Here is a 20113-nt window from a genome sequence, read left to right on the forward strand (position 1 = left end):
CCCGGCCGAGACAGCAGTGGCATACGATAAAAATATCTTTTTGAATGAATGAATCAGGCCGAGGTGGCGCGAGCATTCAAGTTACATGGACCTGCATCAGTTTCAGTATATCTACTATACAGGTATAAAGCTCAACCATCAATATTTAAAAACACACTGTGGGCAAGGCATTTCATGAAAAAGGAAGAGGAAAGCGATACTTACGAAGTCACTGGCGTTCACGGAAGCCCCGATGTCAGAGAGGAGTTTGACACTGGATGTGCAGCCAGCCATGACTGTTAGGGACGGAGCAGATGGGGGGGGGGGGGGGGGGGGGGGGGAGGTGGGACAGAGAATATTTGTTGTTACAGGCCACTTGGCAGTGAACCATATCAAAACACACCCTCTGTCTGTATTTCAGCTGATAAGGTCAAGTACGATTGTCGGTTTTTTTTCTGCACTTTAGATGAGTCGGAAATTACTTTGAGAACGTCTGAAACTGTGTTAATGCCAAAGTTTGAAAGAAAGCTGCAGATGCCTCCATCTGTCATGGGGGCAGGTATGATTAACCTTTCGTATAGCTCATGCCGCTGTGCAAGGCCTCTGGCAGCACATCGCAGTCTTACAGCTTCGTCTCAAGAAATCTGTGAACCTTGAATGTAAATGAGGTGGAATAAAGAGCATCTTCTCACCGGCATCATGCAGTGCTGTTCGCCCCTGAAGATCGACATTACCGACCGGGCAGTTGTGCTGTAAGGGTTAAGGTTAGGTGCAGGTGTTAACACAGGGTGGCAGTAGCCATTATTACACAACGTATTTGACAAGGTTCTTCTCAAGAATGACCTAGGACATACATCCTCAACCACCCAGTAGACCAACAAAAACACATTGAATGAAACCATTATCATACACATCGTCATTACCTCGCCATGGTGTGTTTACTTTAACATTTAACATGAACATGCATGGTTTGCACCCCATACTTGTTTCGGTGCAAAAACAATCTTCCAAATGTATCTATGTTTTACATAAATACAATTTCAGTGTCATTTGATAGAAATGCCACAGCCATCAGTCTGCTATTAGTTAGTGCAATTCTCAAGGAAAATATCTGCTTTGAATTGACTGTGCCTGCCAATTTTCAGACCATTTCAGAGTATTTCTGACAACTCTTCACAATGGTGGAGTAACGTAGGGAGGGGGGGGAGGGAGGGAGGGAGCAAGCAGTGCATTGGATAATGATGCTCATTATCCAAATGCTTCTCTCTTCTTAGCTTTTCTTCCCTCTCTCTTTACAACTCTCAAATCTTCGCCACAGGTCACCTTTTAAGGGAAAAAATGATGAAAGGAAAACCCTCAACATTCAGTATCTACCCCTTCCATCATTTTTTTTGGTTCAAAAGGGTCGTGATAAAAGCTGGGCCTGGTGGCATGACCCTGGAGCGTCAGCCATACCAACTCATGGAGCTGCGTTTTGCCCACTGCTTTCTGATAACACAGAAGTTAGGTCCTTCTGAATGTATAGAAGTAAACAGCAATCCCTAAGGGGCGTTAAGGACTTCAGTGCCAGCAAGAGCATTGTGCAACTGGGGGAGGGGTGAGTGAGAGCTCATTGGACACCGCCATTCAACTCACAACAGGCCGCAACTTAAGTACAAAAAAACCCCTCCTCCTTCAACTCTCTCCAGCAACAAGGTCCAAAAACGAGCCGAGAGCTGCTCAAATGACAAGTGGGAGCGAGTCAGCGGGCGCTAACTGTTGAGCCTGGGGGAGGGGATGGCGGGGGGGGGGGAACTCTACACCTCCAGGGTTTAAGTTGACAGAGAGGAGACCGAGTGGCGGGAGAGGGGGGCCGGGGCGTCGTCCAGAAGCTATCTTCGCCGCGGTGACGGCACCAGGAATGGTCTGCAGAGTCTGCGGGCGAGCAGCATTGTCAACACTGCCAACCGCTACCCGCCGCTAGCAAAACAACTAGCTCACATTAGCGCACTGGCCAGCGCATAACAATGCCAATAAGTAAAGGGTGCGGGCAAACAAACAAGCCCACTTGATGGTCTCAAACACCGCCACCTGCTTGATTGTGAAAACATATATAGTCTCACTCATAACATTGGTGGAATGGCAACATCAGAGCTGATAGGGTTAGCCGAGAAGAGCTTCCGGTTATGGCAACACCAGTTCTGCAGACCGTAAACACAGAACATCAAGTGCCACATGACACCTTGCTTTTTTAACCAAGGCGTAAGAAGATTCAGGGACCGTTATGCTCCTTATTTTCTGCTTTGGGCATACTTTAAAATAAATAAATCTGGAGACTGACTTGTGCGGAACACTTTACCTGTAAGAGCTTCTGGACACAGAGAGAATGTCCATTCCTTGAGGCCAGGTGAAGTGCATTTTTACCTGAAGATAAAAGAAAAATCATTGCAACTCACTTAAAGAATCAAATTGTATTTGGAAAATGGCCCTGTAGACAGCGGCCATGACGGCCATTATGACCATTATTTCTTGCAACGGTTGATTTATTTGCTCCAACAAGAAAACGATAAGTGGTCTATGGTCTTCAATGGTTGGTAATCATAATTATTAGACAGCTTTGTTGAATACTCGAATTTGATTGGTCAGTCTGTTATTTCTGTATAGCTGACCGATGCAATGAATAACAGGCCTTTGTGTGGCGCTAATCCCAACGGTAGAAAAAGACGGCTGATAAATAATCTAAAATATTTTTTTAATCAATAATGAAAAAAAAAATGTTATATATCGCATGAAATTATACATTTCTTTAGTAAGTACCATGTTATAAGCTGGATTATGTATGTGTGCATCACCCTTACTGGGTTCATTCTGCAATAATGACCAGGTCGCATTACATTATCCCTCACAAATTGAGTCCAAAATAATCACAACATTTCTTTTTAATAGCCAGTAGTCTTAAAGCTTGTCCCTTCTCGATGCAGCCCCAAGCACCTTGGCCTGTTCTTTATCCTCGTAACCATAAAAAGGTACCACAACCAAGGCTTGACCACCACATGAGAATTTTAGGACCTGCACTGTCTTACGTTGGATATTTGATTTCTGTTTCCCACATGGACTCATATTCATTCATTCACATCCATATATGGATATGAATGAATGAAAATGGATGTAAATATATATATTTACATCCATTGAGAATATTTATTGAAAGACTGAAAGAGTGAACGATTGAACATATGTACTAAGATCCAGTGCAGATTTAGGGCCAACTGTTCAGTGTTTCACTTATGCTCTCTTTTTTAGTGTAATTATATTAATATTATCTTGGTTCGGTGCTCTGATTCTTACCAGTACCTTCCTGTGTTTCATTCTCATTGCTGTGGCTGCAATGACACCTGAAATACTCTCCGGGATAATTATGTTTCTTTTTTCTAAAATGTAATATGCTGCCCTATGTGGAACACAATTAAGTTGTTTATTATTCCCTCATAGCCAATTTGATACCATTCTAGGACACAATAAAAAAAATTGCGTCCAAGAATACAGCCAGCTTTAAAGGGACTCCTCTAAAGTTTGGTACAGAACATGATTCAGACTTCAGCTAAATGGAAAATGACTACAATGTCAAATGCTACAGTTTGAAAGATTACATGTTTACAAATAATAATAGATGTATTTTGTTTTGTAACATTAACTGCCATGGTTAATTGCTAAATGATATTGTTTAAAGATAAATAGATGCTCAAATGGAGTATTTTTTTTTAATTTATTCAGACTGGTAAATCTACATCGAGATATTAAACTGTAATTATAATCAAATTCGATGAATGGCTCAGGCCTGCTTTATTTTCGGGAAGGTTAAAGGTCTCATGGCATGAAGATCTCACTTTATGAGGTTTTCTAACATTAATATGAGTTCCCCTAGCCTGCCTATGGTCCCCCAGTGGCTAAAACTTGCGTTCGGTATAAAGCGAGCACTAGGGATCCTGCTCGCCTTTAAAAAAATGGAAGCTCAGGTGCGCTGATTTGGAATATGGCCCCATATGTCGTCATAAGGGCCCAGGTTACCACCCCTTCTCTGCTTCGCCCACCCAGAGAACTTGGCCCGCCAATGAGACAATGAGCTACGACTGTTGTACTACTTTGTTATTTGGACAACCGTTCTGCTGTTGTTGGTGTCACGGCGCATAATACGTCAGGTTCTCTGACGTCTCTGGTATTTCCACAACGAGACTCGTAGTAGGGGTTATCTCAGCCATGGTTGAGAAGGAATTGGGAGAAAGGAACTTTGGCTAAGACTCCCTGAAGTACATGAACCACGACATGGAGGAGAAAGGGATTGTTGTGCACGATTGTCGAGACGATTCATTTTCATAATATCGTCTGGAGGGGCAAACAGCTTTTGGCCTGGATAATATATATTATTTGATATACATGATGTATTTGTATCATATGATATTATTTAGGTATAGAGCTCCAGGAATTCTGCACCAAGGCCGAATTTCTTGAACTTCTTCAAATCTGTGTTAAGGCCCCACTAACACATATAAGCATCGATAAAGTAGCATGCCATGGGACCTTTAATGCATTTAGAGGTTCAACAACCGCAGTTAAGGATTCATAGAGAACTGATTACATTTAATAAGCGTAAACATTTATAAGGTTTTCATATCGGCAAAGATATACTCGATACCGATAGGTATACTATATAATAGTATACTCGATAGGCCAATATCGACCGAGGAAGTCTGGCTCTCAATATGCTTCCTGAATTGATGAAGGAGAAAACTCACATTGCATTGCAGGCTGCATTAACCATCTTAAAATAGGCAATAGTCAATAAATCACCAGCGATTCACTTTCAATACAAAGTATACACTTCTGACCACTGAACAATGAATGACTTAGAAAGGGTTACTGGTGTCGTTTGTGTGTGGTGTGGTGTGACCACTCACCAGTGGCATCGGTTGCGGTGACGTCCACATTGTGTCCAAGGATTTGGTTAAGGCAGTCCAGGTGTCCTCGTGTAGCGGCTAAATGGAACCTGAACACAGAAAGAAAGAAAGGATTCAGCAAGAAAAAAAAAAAAAAAAAAAACGAGGGAAAGGCAAGTGTGACAGTCATTCACAAGGAGCCACATAATATGGCTGCAAGAGCAAGAGATCATAGCTTAACTTCTTAAAAAAACACATTTTAAGCAGCTCAATGTGTACAATTCTGCCAAATGCATCAGGCTACATTTTAATATAAAAGGTAAAAGGTTTTAATGCCGTTTGAGACTGTAGCTGTGAACACAAATTCTATGGTGTGCACACATTTCTTTGGTGTGCACACACTTCCAAGATAGTAAATAACATGGCTACATGGTTCACCCATTATACTCATTAAGAAATGAGGCACATGGTATATTTACTCAAAGCTGCCTACATAGGATGATTAACATCATGTAACCAGTTCACAAAAATCCTGCTTTGTGATTATCCATCAAGATTGTAAATTGCAGAATCATTGTACCATAGCAATTCAAAGACATTTGGTCTCATTCATTTGTTTGTTTTAACAGCACTTTTCTCAATATTGAATGTCCATGTAGAAATGTTTGCAATGGAAAAATGGTTACAAAGAATTGTTGGTTCTTCCTTCCCTCAATTCTGAATAGAATATTAGTAATGCTTTTCCTTAATCAAAATCAGCATTAAGTCAACCCCTACTTTGAATCAATCCGTTTCTACTCGTGCAGCATTCTTGTATTCCCGTATTACACACTCCAAAAAAAGTTTTGCTTAATTTAAAACACCTTAATTACCATATTATTATGAGTTGCTTTCTACAGTGGTAGAGTTTATGTTATGAGGCGGTTAATACTTTTTTTTTAACATTTGAACATATAAATTACTTGGTAGGACATTAGACAATATATTAAGCACGTATTAAGTAAATCATCTATAATAGGTTGTTAATTAATTTTTTTTTAACATTCCAAACATTCAATCCAAACAAAGAGAAAATAAATTGATATTTGCAAATAAATAAGTATGGAGATAACAGCATTTAAAGATCTCAATTGCAAATACATGTTGGGCTTGCACAATAAAACGGCAGAACCCTTTGAGGGATAATACTCAATGCCTCCCCACCCGTCCATCTGACCAGCCCCCTCACCCACCCACCTCCACCCGTCAACATTCCTGCTTCGCTTACCATGTCTTGACACGGGGCACCGTTCTCTCGCAACACTTGTCTGTAAACCAATCTGAGCTGGGGTCACTCACCGAGCCAGGGGCCCTTTTTATGTACTCACCCCGAGGTATCCGCCATGGAGACAGGCAGGCGGACACCTCCGCCCCTGATGGGGCTTTTAAAAGTCATGTCGATTTCCAGGAGATACTGAGACATCTGGGGTCTGACCCCCACCCAGGGATTACGGTGAGCTACATCAGGGCTTGTTGGGATATTGTTGAGGGGGGGGGGTGGGGTGGTGGGGATGGGCACATGGTGAGCTACATCAGGGTATTATGGGGTAGTGTGAGATGAAATGGAAGGGAAAAATATATATATATAATATATATCATGATGGACAAAATTGCAAGGCATCTCAACTCTGAAAGGAAGCAGACATGACCTTCTGAAGCAGCTGCAGAGCAGCATTACCTCAAAGAAAATAATTTCTTGCATTTATATAATTGGGATATCTTCAAAGGGCTTCAGTGATTCAAGTGTCCATAGAAACTGTGATGCTTTCCAGTAGTCAATGCAATCTTTTGCTAAAAAAATGGACGGCATGTGGCATTAAAGCTGCGGATTATCTGTTAAAAGCATGAAATGTACCCGTCACTGTGGACATATTTTATAAAGCAATATGCCTTTACAATTGAAGCATCAAAGTCCTACAACTGGTAGGTCTGTGGAAGCAATGCTTGAAGAGCTAAGAAGAAACAGAATGGCAAGCACCCATTGAAGTGTTGGAAGTGCACCACAAGCCAGACAACATTTTGAATTTTTGGCTCCTTGAGAAAGCTCTGATCCTTCCCAGCTTCATCAGCTTTGATAGTGGCTTCCCCATTTGAGAGTCTTGAGAATACAGGAACCACAGACAGAGAATCATTCAAGATATATCTATCAATCTGTGTTTAAAAAGGTTCCTAATATGTATACGAAAGCTATAAACGACCCCTGCTACCGTTGAATTACAATAAACAATATTTATAAGACCTGCAGGCCTGGCCCCCCACCATGTTGTTTATCATTTCAGAAATAGCCTGTGCGCAGAACATTCATTACGGCTAATCCTGACAGACAATGTGCAGGCCGCGTTATCTTTAGTAAACTTCATAGTTGCATGATGGCGGGGTATAGCCCAGAGTGACATGTTGGCTAATATCACCACTAAGCCATGCAAGACCAAACTACTACATATGAGAGCAGGTGCTGAGAGCGGGGCCCTGCTTATCCTAGCAACCAAGAAGAGTACTGCCAATTAAAAACCAGCCTAATTGTTTATACAGATTGGAGACGGAGTGATTGGACTAGAACAGGCTGTAATGAATTACGTGCCTGACATAACAGTTTGTAATTAGCTTCCCCACGGTGGCAGATGATTATAATGGGCAATGGTTCGGCCGTCCTTGGCCTGTTTTAGGACAGGCCGCTAGACACATTCAGGCCTGTGTGTGGCCCACTGCACTATATTAAGGCTTGCTGAGTCGCTAGAGCAAGTGACATAGTTCTGACCACTGGCCTTAGTGAAAGCATGACCTACTGACTTGTCAATCACAATACATTCATGCAAGAAAACTGTATGCACAAACTGGGATGATAACCGCTATAAACACATGGCACCAGACCTGGTGAACAGATTTGGGGATCACATAGTCGTACCCTAACGAATGCACACTATGTGCATATTTAAGTGTGAAATGGTTTTCCATCACTCATAAAAACACATTTCTGAAAGTACCCTGTACTCTCTCTCACTGGCTTTTAATATCAGCCGCACAACCGCCCAACAAAGCTGCAAAGCTCAGGTCAGAATAAACTGAAACAAAAAGGGCCAGTAACTGCTTGGCATATCCAGTGCTCAAATGGGAAGGCTCTGCCCACCCACAAGGCTGGTGTTGGAATCTGGATGAATTGGATATAAAAAAGGCCATAAAAGTAATTGCCAAAAGGAAAGATATATGTACGTATATTTAATATTCAATAAATACTGAATCACAACATAAAGTTGATCCGAGGAATGGGGTGCAAGTGGGGCTAAATGTCTGGACCACTGGACCGATTTCTAGGCAAGGCAAATAAACAACCAACTGAAAATAGAGCTTAACACACATTCCAACTAATCTGGAAAGTAGAATTTAATTTAGGGGGGGGGGGGGGTCGGAAGGAGGTTAGAGGTCAAAACTAATTCATGAGGTTCGCACCATCTGTGAGATTTGTGTGTATGTTTAACTGTGTGTGTGTGTGTCGGTGTGTCGGTGTGTGCGTGTTTGAGTAAGTAAGTACACTCACGCAGAGCGTCCTTCTACATCCAACTTTGTGGGAGTGATGCCCTTCTTGCTCAGGACAGCGGCCACCTTATCCACTTCCCCCCGCTCCACCGCCTTCATCAGCCGGTCGTCATACTTATTCCAATCTGTGCTCTGAGACAAATGAAGACAATGTCTTAAGCATGTGCGCACACATGACCACACACACACACACACACACACACACACACACACACACACACAAAGAAAATGACAACAAATAAAAGATTGCTGTTTTCGTTATCTGGATACTGACAGCAACAAAGCCAAATCAAACCTGGAATTCAATCAGTAAATAGGACAAAAAGAAACTAAATCAAATCACATTGAGCCAAAAACAGAATGTAGAGCACATGACATAAACGATTGCACGATGAGCTTGGGAACATGCCCTGGTGAGAGTGTTGCAAGATTGATAAAGGAAATTCAAAATGTTGTTATGGTACAGCAGGACAAAAATCAATAACGCCCCATTACCCCGGATATCACATATACCAATTCACAAATGTTCACAAACAGAATACCTACAAAGTGCATGGAAGTGCATTGTTGTAACCAGCGGCTCATCTTGGGTGAGTGCAAATGGTCCTTGCACAGGGTTGCCGCGTAGGAAGCCAGCTTTCCGGTTGAAGGCAACAATAAATATAGAGAAAAATGTACAAATAAACTGCCCCCAGGTACACTCAGCCAGTGAATGCAAACAGAACAGGTGATCGAAGGGAGCCTCAGTCGAAGGGAGTGTTGCAGTGATGCTTTTCTTCAGTTTCCTCTCTTGAGTTATTTTGTTCCTTGATGAACGCAGAGTTCCACGGACGGTGTCATGAGCTTAGCAAGGGATTCTTTCTATGCGTTGTAGTTTTTGTCTGGGGCTAGAGCGAGGAGTAGGAGGAGGTCCGGAGGAGGTGGTGAGGATGGAGGGGGAGAAGCAGTGGGGCCAGCCCTGCCAGCCTTGGGACCAGCCCTGGCTGGCTACTGCCGCTCCTCCTCTGGAGTGGAGGTCAACTCAGCCTGGCTCCCTGTCCCCTCCCTGGAGGTGCCTTGCTCGTTCTCCTACCGCTGTATCGTCAAGCTTCCTGCACTGCTCAGGCTGCGACCGTCTCTTCCCAGTCCTGTGCTCAGGGGCAATCCAAATGATCTCTTCCCTTTCTCTTCGTGTCTCTAGGACTCTTCTGAAAGCTCAAGCTAGGAGAACTAAAAAGGTAAGCGTCTCCTCTCTCTTTCCTCTCTATCAGTGGTCTCCAGATTCTTTGCCCCACCAAATGACAAGGTCGGTCAAGCTCCTGGGGGTAAATATGTGGGCTCTCTCTGGTTTAAAATATCACAGCCTCCCCGGTAAACAGCGGTGGTGCAGACAGCCCTGCAGACTGGTTACCTCTTTATTTTTTGACCCTGCAACCCTTCTCCAGTGACGGATAGGAAGACGGGGGCTAAGAATACATTCTGGACATGCCTCCACCGTGAGTAATGGCATTGGTGTCCATCACCACTGCCAGCATGAAACAAGGCTGTCCAAGAAGACCCTTGCATACACCACCCCGCCAAACCCCACCACTCGTTCCCGCCGCTTGCCTCCATCTGAACATATTAAAGTCAGCAGGGGATTACGGTTTGCACATTTGTAGTTGTCCTGGCTCTGACCCCTGTGGGACGCCTCTGGCCCATCCACTGCAGATATCTCTCCCCCCCCCCCCCTCTAAACTGGGTGGTGGGGCAGCAGAGCTCCCTGATCCCAGCTGCACGGTAGCAAGATTAGGTGTCAGCTATTTTACAATCAGCTGTCTGAGCCAGATCCTCCCTCCCTGCCATTCACAGCAATATTACATAGGAGTCACTAATTTATTCTTGCATGTAAATTAGGAATATTGGAGACAGCTTCTTTGTATTTCAGATACTTTTTCAACATTGTCCTCTACAACAATCACATCAAAAAAATGACACCAGGTGAAAAGCTTGTGGGGAGACTGGGAGGCCGAGAGAGACCTTTTTAATTTACACACTGTGCGCCAGCTCCTTGCAGACTCAGGTTACAGTCTGCTGCCAGACCGGCGTTAACAGAGTGACGGTGATATTCACAAACATGTAAAAAGGACTCCTCGACATGATATGTTGAGAACCGGGTATCAACTTACCAAAACTGCTCACCCTTGCATAGAAACAAAGGCTCCAAATGGAGACGGGACCAAGCAGAATACCGTAAACACATCACGTAAATATCCCAAATGGGCGTGTTTGTTTGGATTCTCAGTTTGTACTCTGTTTGTTGTTAGAAGTAGACCTGGTAGCACAACGCTGGAGATTTTTCTATGATATCTTCCACTTAAAATACCCGATGAAAACATCAACAGAAGCTTCAGGCAGAGGAACGCTTGATATGAATACACATTTAGCATCAACAGATGCAAAATACAAAGCCTGGGAAACACATAAAATCTGGATAAAACCCACTGCTTTCAGATTAATTCAATACTGAACAATACTTCAGAAAGTTACACTGATCATATTCTGGACATTTGTTGTCATCCACTTAGGGGCCTTGGTTGATCATGTGAGCTCCATATCACTGCCGGGGTTCAGTTCCACGCCTCATTAATGATTCTCTGATGTCCTGACAGATTAAATCACCAGGACCACATACCCAGACAGCCATGAAGGTCAAGAGCAGGAGCTGGAGCTCCTTGCAGAAATATGAAGTGATGGGAAATTCAAGCCGGTGCACATTTATCTATTCCTTTTTATGAGCTTTTTGCAAAAGGAGCCCATCGTAAAGAGAGACATCTGTGTAGAAACTTAAATTAAATCAGCCATTAGGGATCATATTCCCTATTTGAAAAGAAGGCGTCTTTAATATTTTTTTGAATTTCCCCCTGGGGATCAACAAAGTATTCATCCATCTCTATCAAATGTACTTATTCTGCACAAACAATTGGGGGTCTAGAGATTTAACTTTCTTTTATATCCGGACAATGTTTCACAGCCACTTTATTTGTTTATTGAGGCTCACTTAGACAAGCAGATGTGAAGCATAGGCCTGTGAAGACACTGCGATACATCTCATGGATTTTGTTTAGGACTGTTTAGTCTAAATATAAATCCACAAGGAGAGCTTAACTTAAAAAGAAAACAAACAAGTGTCTTGCACCCTTTTCTTCAGAATCGTATTTCAACTCAAATACTAAAATACACATTTCCCTAACATAATTATTCAAAACTCACCAGCCTGGTGAGTTTTGAATAACGTTCATATTCATATTTATCGAGAATATGAATGTCTGCTTAGAATTCTAATAGAAACGGCATCAACAACCGCATTGACACGCTCATCTAAAGAACTAAATGAAAATCTGGAGCGAAAGCTTAATTTAAAGCTATTTCTAATGTTTCTCTTATCCAATCAAGCATATAATTGCAGTGTGCTAATTTGAAAGTTGGTCCCAATTTGTATCCGCCGCTCAAAATCTATCATGCCAAGACATTTTGTCATTATAATTCTATGAGTAATTACTCCATAAGTATGACATAATTATAAAAACACTTGTCATTTACAATTAGATTCACAAAATTCACACAATAAGACACAAAAAGCGCTTCCCATAGCTTTGATCACTTAGACAGTTGTTTAAACGAGATGACCCAAGAATAGAATAGGGCTGACTTTTAAAGTTTTGTCTACTTATGACCTTGACGCCTGTATCCCATTTCGACGGCTCACACCACTGCCGTAAACAGGCACAAATAGGTGTGTCAATGCCGTTTGTTTACATTTGACCATCTATCTTCTATGGTATTGGCTCATGACACAAACACTGCTGCATGCCATCTGGATGGCTCAGAGAGGGGGCTGACTTGATCGCTGGAACGTCACCTGACAGAGCGACAAGCTGGGAACTCGATGACGACAGCCCTTAAATACCATTCCCAACACGGGTGCCAGAGCCACGGAGAATGGCTGTACTTATAGCAAGAACAAGGTCAACGATAGAGAGAAAAGAGCAGGGTCAGGCTGAGCTGTTCAGCACTTTAAAAGAGGAGGTGGAGGAGGTGGAGCGTGGAGGACATGGTTATTGAGTGTCCATCAAAAGGTTGGCAATTGAATTGGGGCTGGAACCAAAAATACATATATTCCTGGTCGCATAATGTATATTATACCAGATTGCTAAACTAAAAACAGTCAAGAATAATTTTGGAGTGAGTTAATTTAAAGTAAGGTCTGCTGGTTGTTTTTATTTTGAAAGCTGAGGATGCGCTATGAATATGCAAATAAACCCGTGTCGTTTTCGAGCAAAAATTCATCGATAAACTATGTACGAATATCCTAGCATTGGCAAGTATAAAAGGCACAATTAACGCAACTAAATATATGTATAAATGTCATGCAATCTACAAAACACCAATGTTATGGAAACAAATGAATTATGATGAGTAATCTAAATACCAATACTACAAATGTGAATGATCTCCTTTACCATATACAAGCACTTTGACACTCACAGAAAGCAGGATCTCTGCAATGGCAAAACAAGGCTTCCTTAACAGCAGAGGAAGTTTTGGAAGGTGGAGGGTTGTTAAGCTATCGTTTAACTACTGTGGAGCAGCCACCGGAGCTATAGAGCTATAGACTATATAATAGAGCCGTGCTTGCAGACGTGTCAATTCAACTGCTGCACAGCCATCCGAGTATTGTTAAGCAGCATCCCAGAGACAGGAGATGAGCAGACAGACCAACATAACGAGATGGAGGACAACAAAATCCCCTAGGCAAGGAGGACAGGAAAAAACGACTGGGATGAGAGTACATGTCAGAGGGTGAGAACACGGTGAGACAGAACAAGCTTGCCGTCTATTTGTCACCACAGGACTTGAAGGGGGATAGGGGATAGGCAATGGCTGATGGTTCAGGCCAAGTGTCAGGGGACCGGGGGGGGGGGGGGGGGGGCGAGATACGACCCCTGTTGCTATGCTAAGGTCGTCACAGGCCGAAAGTGGGGATAGCTGCTCAGCAACCACTATTGCTAGGCAGAGCACTGGTCACATGCCAGCCAGCAGCCCAGTTCACTAAGTCAGACACCCCCTCTTGTGGTGGAACAGAACCAGTCCAGTTTGTAGATCCCTTTCCACCGCATATTTGTTTATTGGAACGATAGGTTTTGGTCTTAAAATAGGACTATATGGAACAATGGTATGCAAAATTACAACCCCCCTTGAGGAATACATTTTATGGAGCATTGTGCAGGTTAGGTTAGTAAAATAATGAGAACCACTAGCCTAAAAAGTGGTTTCAAAGTAGCTCTGCATAATTTCAAAATAAGTATCCCCTAAAATATACTACTTTTGTTAATCCTCCGGCTGAATACAAAAGCATAAAATGATCACTTATTGGGCTTACTTACATAGCACCAACATATGGATTTGGTAAGATTATAGATTTCAATTACTTGAGTAGAGTCCATTAGCCAAGAAGGTAGTCACTACCTTCTTGGCTAGAGTTAGTGAGGTGAACTAGGATTTCATAGTTCACTACGGTTCATTTAGGAAAGACTTACTAAAAGGAGCATGTAGATCAACAAGGGAAGATGTTTAGGGCCCAGCTGCCAGTATCACACTCTTTTAGCCTAGAGCAGCATCAGCATCAGCTTTCCATTGACCCCAACCTAGTGACCTTTGACCCGGCAAACTATGAAAGTGAATAATGCCCACAGCATAGTGGCCTGAAAATGTGGTCAGCTGTTCATTCACTGACTTTGGATGAACCCTTTTTGAATTTAAATAAATTCTAGTGCTTCATCATGCTTCAATGGGTTTAGAGGTTTTCTCTTGATGCATTAAAAATAAATCTTCAAAGCTCATTGCCTTTCGCCTTACAAAAAATAGAAAACATAAATCTGTGAATTCACAATAACTATACCATATTAGGAGGATTTCAACTCCCACGTTTTCTGATAAAAGATATGCGTACATCTGAGCTAATTAAGTCTAATGAAAAGAAAGGTTGGTTATATATCAATGAGATAAAATCAAGGTAATTGTATTTGCTTGCTTTTAAAAAAGGTGCAGAATTTAGAATTTAGTAAGGACAGAAATTCATAATGATTTTTTATTAAGTTTGTAATCCTATGAATGGGAAGGAAAAGAATCATGTGGTTTCGTTAACTTTCAATTAGCCATTTATACCTACATTGGGAGCATAGCATGGACAAACAGCTCTCTGTTTTACATACTAACTACAACCACAATGTCATAATTTTGGAACCATTCAGGAGGCTACTTAGTTTCTCCTACTTGGAGGGAGAAACATTGGAGGGGGTGTTTAATCAGTTGGTTGCAATTTGCAACCTAAAGGCCCTAGATGGCACTAAATTCAACCTACTCTACCTTTAAATAATGAAACGACTTCAGGGTTTAACCTGCATTGAAGGGTTTAATTTATTGATAATCTCAATTGTGGGTTTGCAAAAGAAGTGATTGCAGATTGTAGCGTGATAAGGTTTGACCTTTAGTTGATTATAGGAAATAGTATTTCCTATAATCAACTAAAGGTCAAAGTTAACCTTATACCATAGAATTGTTTATCTTGTTATGTGTTTGGCATGTTTAGGCCTGATTTATGGATGGTTTAAACTTTATAAAATAAAGTAATGATGTACTTTGCTCTACCTTATGACTGCGTTATTTAACCTGCTCTGTGCCCTAATTATAACCAATCTAGTCCTTTTTTTATTAGTTTTTAACTTTAAAGTTGCAATGCAACCAATAAAACAGAGACTGTCATCCATTTTTGGTGGAAGCTACAGTAACAAGTGGATCACATAAGCGGGCTCATCATACAAGAGTAGCCTGGCTAATCAGGCAAGTAATACTGCAAAATAGCGTTCAGATAAACGCACCAATAAAAAATGTAAAAAAAAGAATATAGTAACTCTCATACTAATATTCTCAACTTGATGAACAATAAGCCATCCAAAACATTTGATTCAAGGAATGTTCTTTTCCATTAACAGATCATGGAAAAGATCACCGGATTCTAAAACGCGTAAATTTACCCGATACAAGGAAGATGAGGAAGCGGTAAGCTCAAACCATTAAATATGTGCAATGCCACTTTTTTAATTTGTTCATGTTTGTGTACAAGGCATTTCTGTCTTTCTATTTCATTTCAATAGCTATGTATTGTGGTTTTTAATGAGTGGTATGCAACACTCTGTTGGTACTAGCCAGCCTGTCAGGGCTGAGCAGCACAATGAGAGGTGCAAGAGCAGGTAGAGGCAGGATATGGAACACAGAGAGATGACTGAACCTGATCCAGGAGATCGGCCAGGGGTGTGTCTGTCATGAGGTCTGGGTCTATGGCTCAAGAATAGCCATATTGATCATAAATGTTTAATCCAAATTATTCTTATTACCACACCTATGCATTCATTTCTCTCCGGCCTCACAAAGCATACCATCAAAGCAAAATACACAATTTCCCCAAATAAACCAGATCTACTATCTATTTTTTTATAAAAGCGCTGTAGTTCCAAAATTATTGGAATAGAAACAAATGTAATGTGATGAGAAGGAGCAATCGTTTATATACTTTTTCCTAATGCCAGTCAGATAAACTACAGAAACCACAATCTTTCCCTTGGGATTTTTGTTTTGGGAGTCAACCTGATACACATAATCAACATAGCCAAACAGCAATAAAAATTAAATTATTTAATCCACTCATTAGACTGTACAGCACTATTTGATAGGATTGGGAAGAAATGCCTGGTATTTCTGCTTAGGTCATGTAGGGAACTGCCATTACTCCCTTGATTCCCAAAGAAACTTCACAATGCAGTGACTACTCCATCAGTTACACATAAAATTGCCGTCAATGGAACAACAAAGTTTAGTGGCTGAAGAATGAACAAATGAAGCACGGTTATTGGTTTTGGCTGTAGGTTGCCTGGCGTTATTCCAGCTGGCCATATAAAATGGAAAGTAATAGAACAATGGACTCAATTCCGAAAGAAAAATGACTAAACATAACAATGCACTAAATTCCATTTGGTTTGGGCCAACACTGGAGGGAAGTATTATTTTGCTAACCAATCATTTGTGGTGGCATAAAAGGAACTGAATCCATCAACAACACTGATCTCTTTCAAAATACATGAAAAGCATCACGTTGTAGAAAGGGGTGAAATTGGTCCGCAATGATCTTCTTCAATGTGTTTGTTTGATTTCTAGATCTGTCTTTCATTATAATGACGCTGGCCACTACAGATCTTTGCAATGCGTCTATTGTTGCTCACAAGAAAATGTTTACTCAGTCACCCAACTAAATAACAATGTGCACACGTCGAACGATGTGGAGCGACAATAAGTATGTTCTTCGCAAATGAATAACAGCTGTTGGGAGTAATGACTAAATGAAAAACAAAAACAATAGCCCATATAGTGAGTTAGTGAGAGATTTAGGGCAGACAGGAAAGATAGGCAGACAGAGCTGGGTTCAGCCCGTACCACCCCTGCTGAGGCCTGTGAAAACAGTTCCCTTGATTAAGAATAACAGCAGCACAACAGAGGCTGCGCTAGTCAAGTCAGGCTGGGCAAGGCATGCAAAAGAGTTAGGGCTTTCAATCTCTGACAACAAGTTCGTCCAAGCCATTACAGGGCCATCCACCTCTGTTAATGTGGCCATATTTTGTTGAACTTGGCTTGTCCGGGCACGATGGAACCTGGGCATAGATGCTGTTGATGATCACCCCAATTGCTTGCCACAAAAAAGGGGGAGGGGATGGGACGGACGTAAACTGAAGTACTGTGAAAAGGTTGAATTATGCAATAAGCCAGGAGAGACCGTGGTTTACATTGAGTTTGGAACACCAAGGGGGCGTTGTAAAGCATGACAATACAGACTAGCATCCTATTGAGATTGAGCCCTGTATTAAAAATGAATGTTGTGCTGTCACAAGTGTGTTTTACAACACCAGCATGGGCAATCAGAATCAAAGAGCTAGCTATCCATTTTATAAGCAGTGATAAACTACTTTCTGCATTTGAAAACAGGGAATGGGTTAAGTAAAGCTAAATCCTCATATTGCATTGTGAGGTCTCAGCTAATTCCTGTCCCTACTAGTCAACACTGGGTTTTGCAAGGGGGATCTGAGAAATGCTTGCAGGGTACTGGTGCACACAAACTGAACCTACACTGTGAACATTTTTGATTGTGTTTTCAGGAAGTCTGTTCTAGGCCGGTAGAGTTGTGCTCACGTGGGTTGAATTGTGGCTAGAGTGTGCTGTGTTTTTAGGATTAGGGACTGGCTCCATGGGGATAGCGGCTAGTTAGCCCTTCTGGTTGTCCAGTTCACCCATGCTGTGACAAGCAATCCTCACTGGCTCTACCCTGAACAGCCCAATAGCAGCATTTGGGGGGTACCATAATGGAGATTTGAGTTTGTGAGCTAAATGAGGATGAGGTTTGTGTATGTGTATGTGTATGTGTATGTGTGTGTGTGTGTGTGTGTGTGTGGAGATTAACAATTCGGACGGGTGCGTGGGGGTTTGGATTTAGACAGGGGCCGTGGCTTATGGACTGACTCTGGGTGGGCCACAGCTGACCTCAGCAACACACACACACACACACACACACACACACACACACACACACTGTCTCTCTCGCTGAGTAACCAGGATCCTGACCTAACAATACCACTAAGAAGATCACTCAGACAAAGCCTATGAAGAGATTGTGTTCATTTACAAAACGGTGTGTCCGTTGAGCTTTTAGAAAAAATGTACACTGCTCGGTTCAATCACAACAAATGTCCCTTTATCAAGATTTATATTCCCCTGAGATTGAATCAATCCAGTCAATCCCTGAGTTACTCCAGCCTTTTTATATGAATTCCAAGACATTTATTGTATCAGTTTGATTGATGAAATATTAATAAATAGTGTGCAGTTTAATCCATCTGGTCGCTTTGGCACACACACACACACACACACACACACACACACACACACACACACACACACACACACACACACACACACACACACACACACACACACACACACACACACACACACACACACACACACACTGAAATTAGGGATTATGGTGGCAACAATAAATGGGAAGAAACAAAAGGCCTGTTTCTTGCAACAGATCTCAGATGTCTGGATTAAATGTTAACAATCAGATAAACCCACGATTTTCCTCATTGTCAACGTTAATTGCTTTAACTGCTGCTTAAATGTTACCCGAGCAGGAAGTTAATATATACAATATATACAAATTCACGGTTTGTCTCAGTAGTAATGACTGCTCTGTTCTGAAGAGCTGTCAATAAAACCAGGAGCTATTATACAAATATACCTTGCGGATCTCATTCCCGTCTGTGAGCGTTTTCAGATAAGAACAGGGGAATATGCTAGTCAAGTCTTCATGTGTGGACCCCGGCCATGTCCCAGTAGCCTAGTTTGGAATACCCGACAGCAAAGCAAGCCCGGTCGGTCCTGACTTTAAAGAGTCGCCTCGTGGGTCCAGGGCTATTGTTTTTTTATTGGAGGAGTACATCAGTTACTTTAGCATTAAAACTTTTGACTATTCATATTTTTTTATGATTATCGTAACTTGTGTCTTTGCTGATGCGCATATTTATAATTATAAACAAGTTATCTCACAAGACTATAAATAATCTCTTAGGCATTCCAACAACCAATATGTCTCAAGGACTGAGAAGTCAAGGATATCCGTAAGTGATATACCGATTTCTATGACAAAAACCAGTGGAATTATGGGAAACCACTGCCATTTCCAATGATACAGAACCGAGAACAGATAATCGAGAAGCTGAGAATTTGAATTCTCCGAGTCCAATATAGTTCCATGTTCTCCACAAATAAAACCATTTAGATAAATCGTTCCTACTTCCTACATGACCAGACAGACAGAAGTTAAAATTTCTATGTGGGTACTTGTACAAAGTAAAATATAGACAAGCTTTGAGTATAATAAGGGAATTCTTCGGAAGAATGGTGAAATAAGTAATCTCCCCCATGTCATCTTCCCTCCACCCCATCTTCCACCTAGCCTAAGGGCTATGAAATTAAATAATATGATGATATGATGCCTTATGAGAAAAAAGTACCCAATAATGTATTTGGCATGATTTATGATAACAAGAAGAAGAATTAACAGCCTGGTTTTCAGGCAAGGTTCAGGACTAGATATCTCCCTAGTCGTCATACTATACATTTAATATATCTATATTCTTTTGAAGATGTTTTGATGATTAAAAAAAGATTATACAATAGGCCGCACAAACCAATCTACAAATGGTTTACTGCTGCAGATGCTTTACTCTTCCAGCTACTCAAACTACTACATAATTAATTCTTTGAATTACCCCGCTTACACACACAACAGTGGAAATATTGGTCATACGAGGTCAAGGACACCTGCAGGAAAGTAGCCATGGGACCTAAGCCAGACTTTTGAACAGCTCTCCCGGTCTGCTTAGCAAGTGATAGTCTTCAAATTATATCAGAAATATTATCTGGTTTTACACTGCCATTGTGTATTGGGACAGTGAGAGCTAGACGGTATGTTTATTAAGTTCCACATCTCAAGGGCGCAGCGCATAGCGCCAAATTTA

At 41.6% G+C, this 20113-nt stretch overlaps 1 protein-coding gene across 1 annotated transcript in view; it reads right to left on the reverse strand.

Annotated features, from left to right (window-relative positions):
• Nucleotides 1–20113, reverse strand: part of uacab (uveal autoantigen with coiled-coil domains and ankyrin repeats b) — a 41627-nt gene that overhangs the window by 10777 nt on the left and 10737 nt on the right. Inside the window, exons 2-6 of the mRNA XM_030377287.1 lie at nucleotides 8467–8597; nucleotides 4914–5002; nucleotides 2318–2382; nucleotides 672–729; nucleotides 205–275 (exon numbers count right to left, since the gene is read on the reverse strand). Coding sequence (XP_030233147.1) covers nucleotides 205–275; nucleotides 672–729; nucleotides 2318–2382; nucleotides 4914–5002; nucleotides 8467–8597 — 414 coding nt within the window. The remainder of the gene's footprint in view (nucleotides 1–204; nucleotides 276–671; nucleotides 730–2317; nucleotides 2383–4913; nucleotides 5003–8466; nucleotides 8598–20113) is intronic.

This window comes from Gadus morhua, chromosome 14, assembly GCF_902167405.1.
Source record: "Gadus morhua chromosome 14, gadMor3.0, whole genome shotgun sequence".
In the NCBI taxonomy this organism is placed as follows: domain Eukaryota; kingdom Metazoa; phylum Chordata; class Actinopteri; order Gadiformes; family Gadidae; genus Gadus; species Gadus morhua.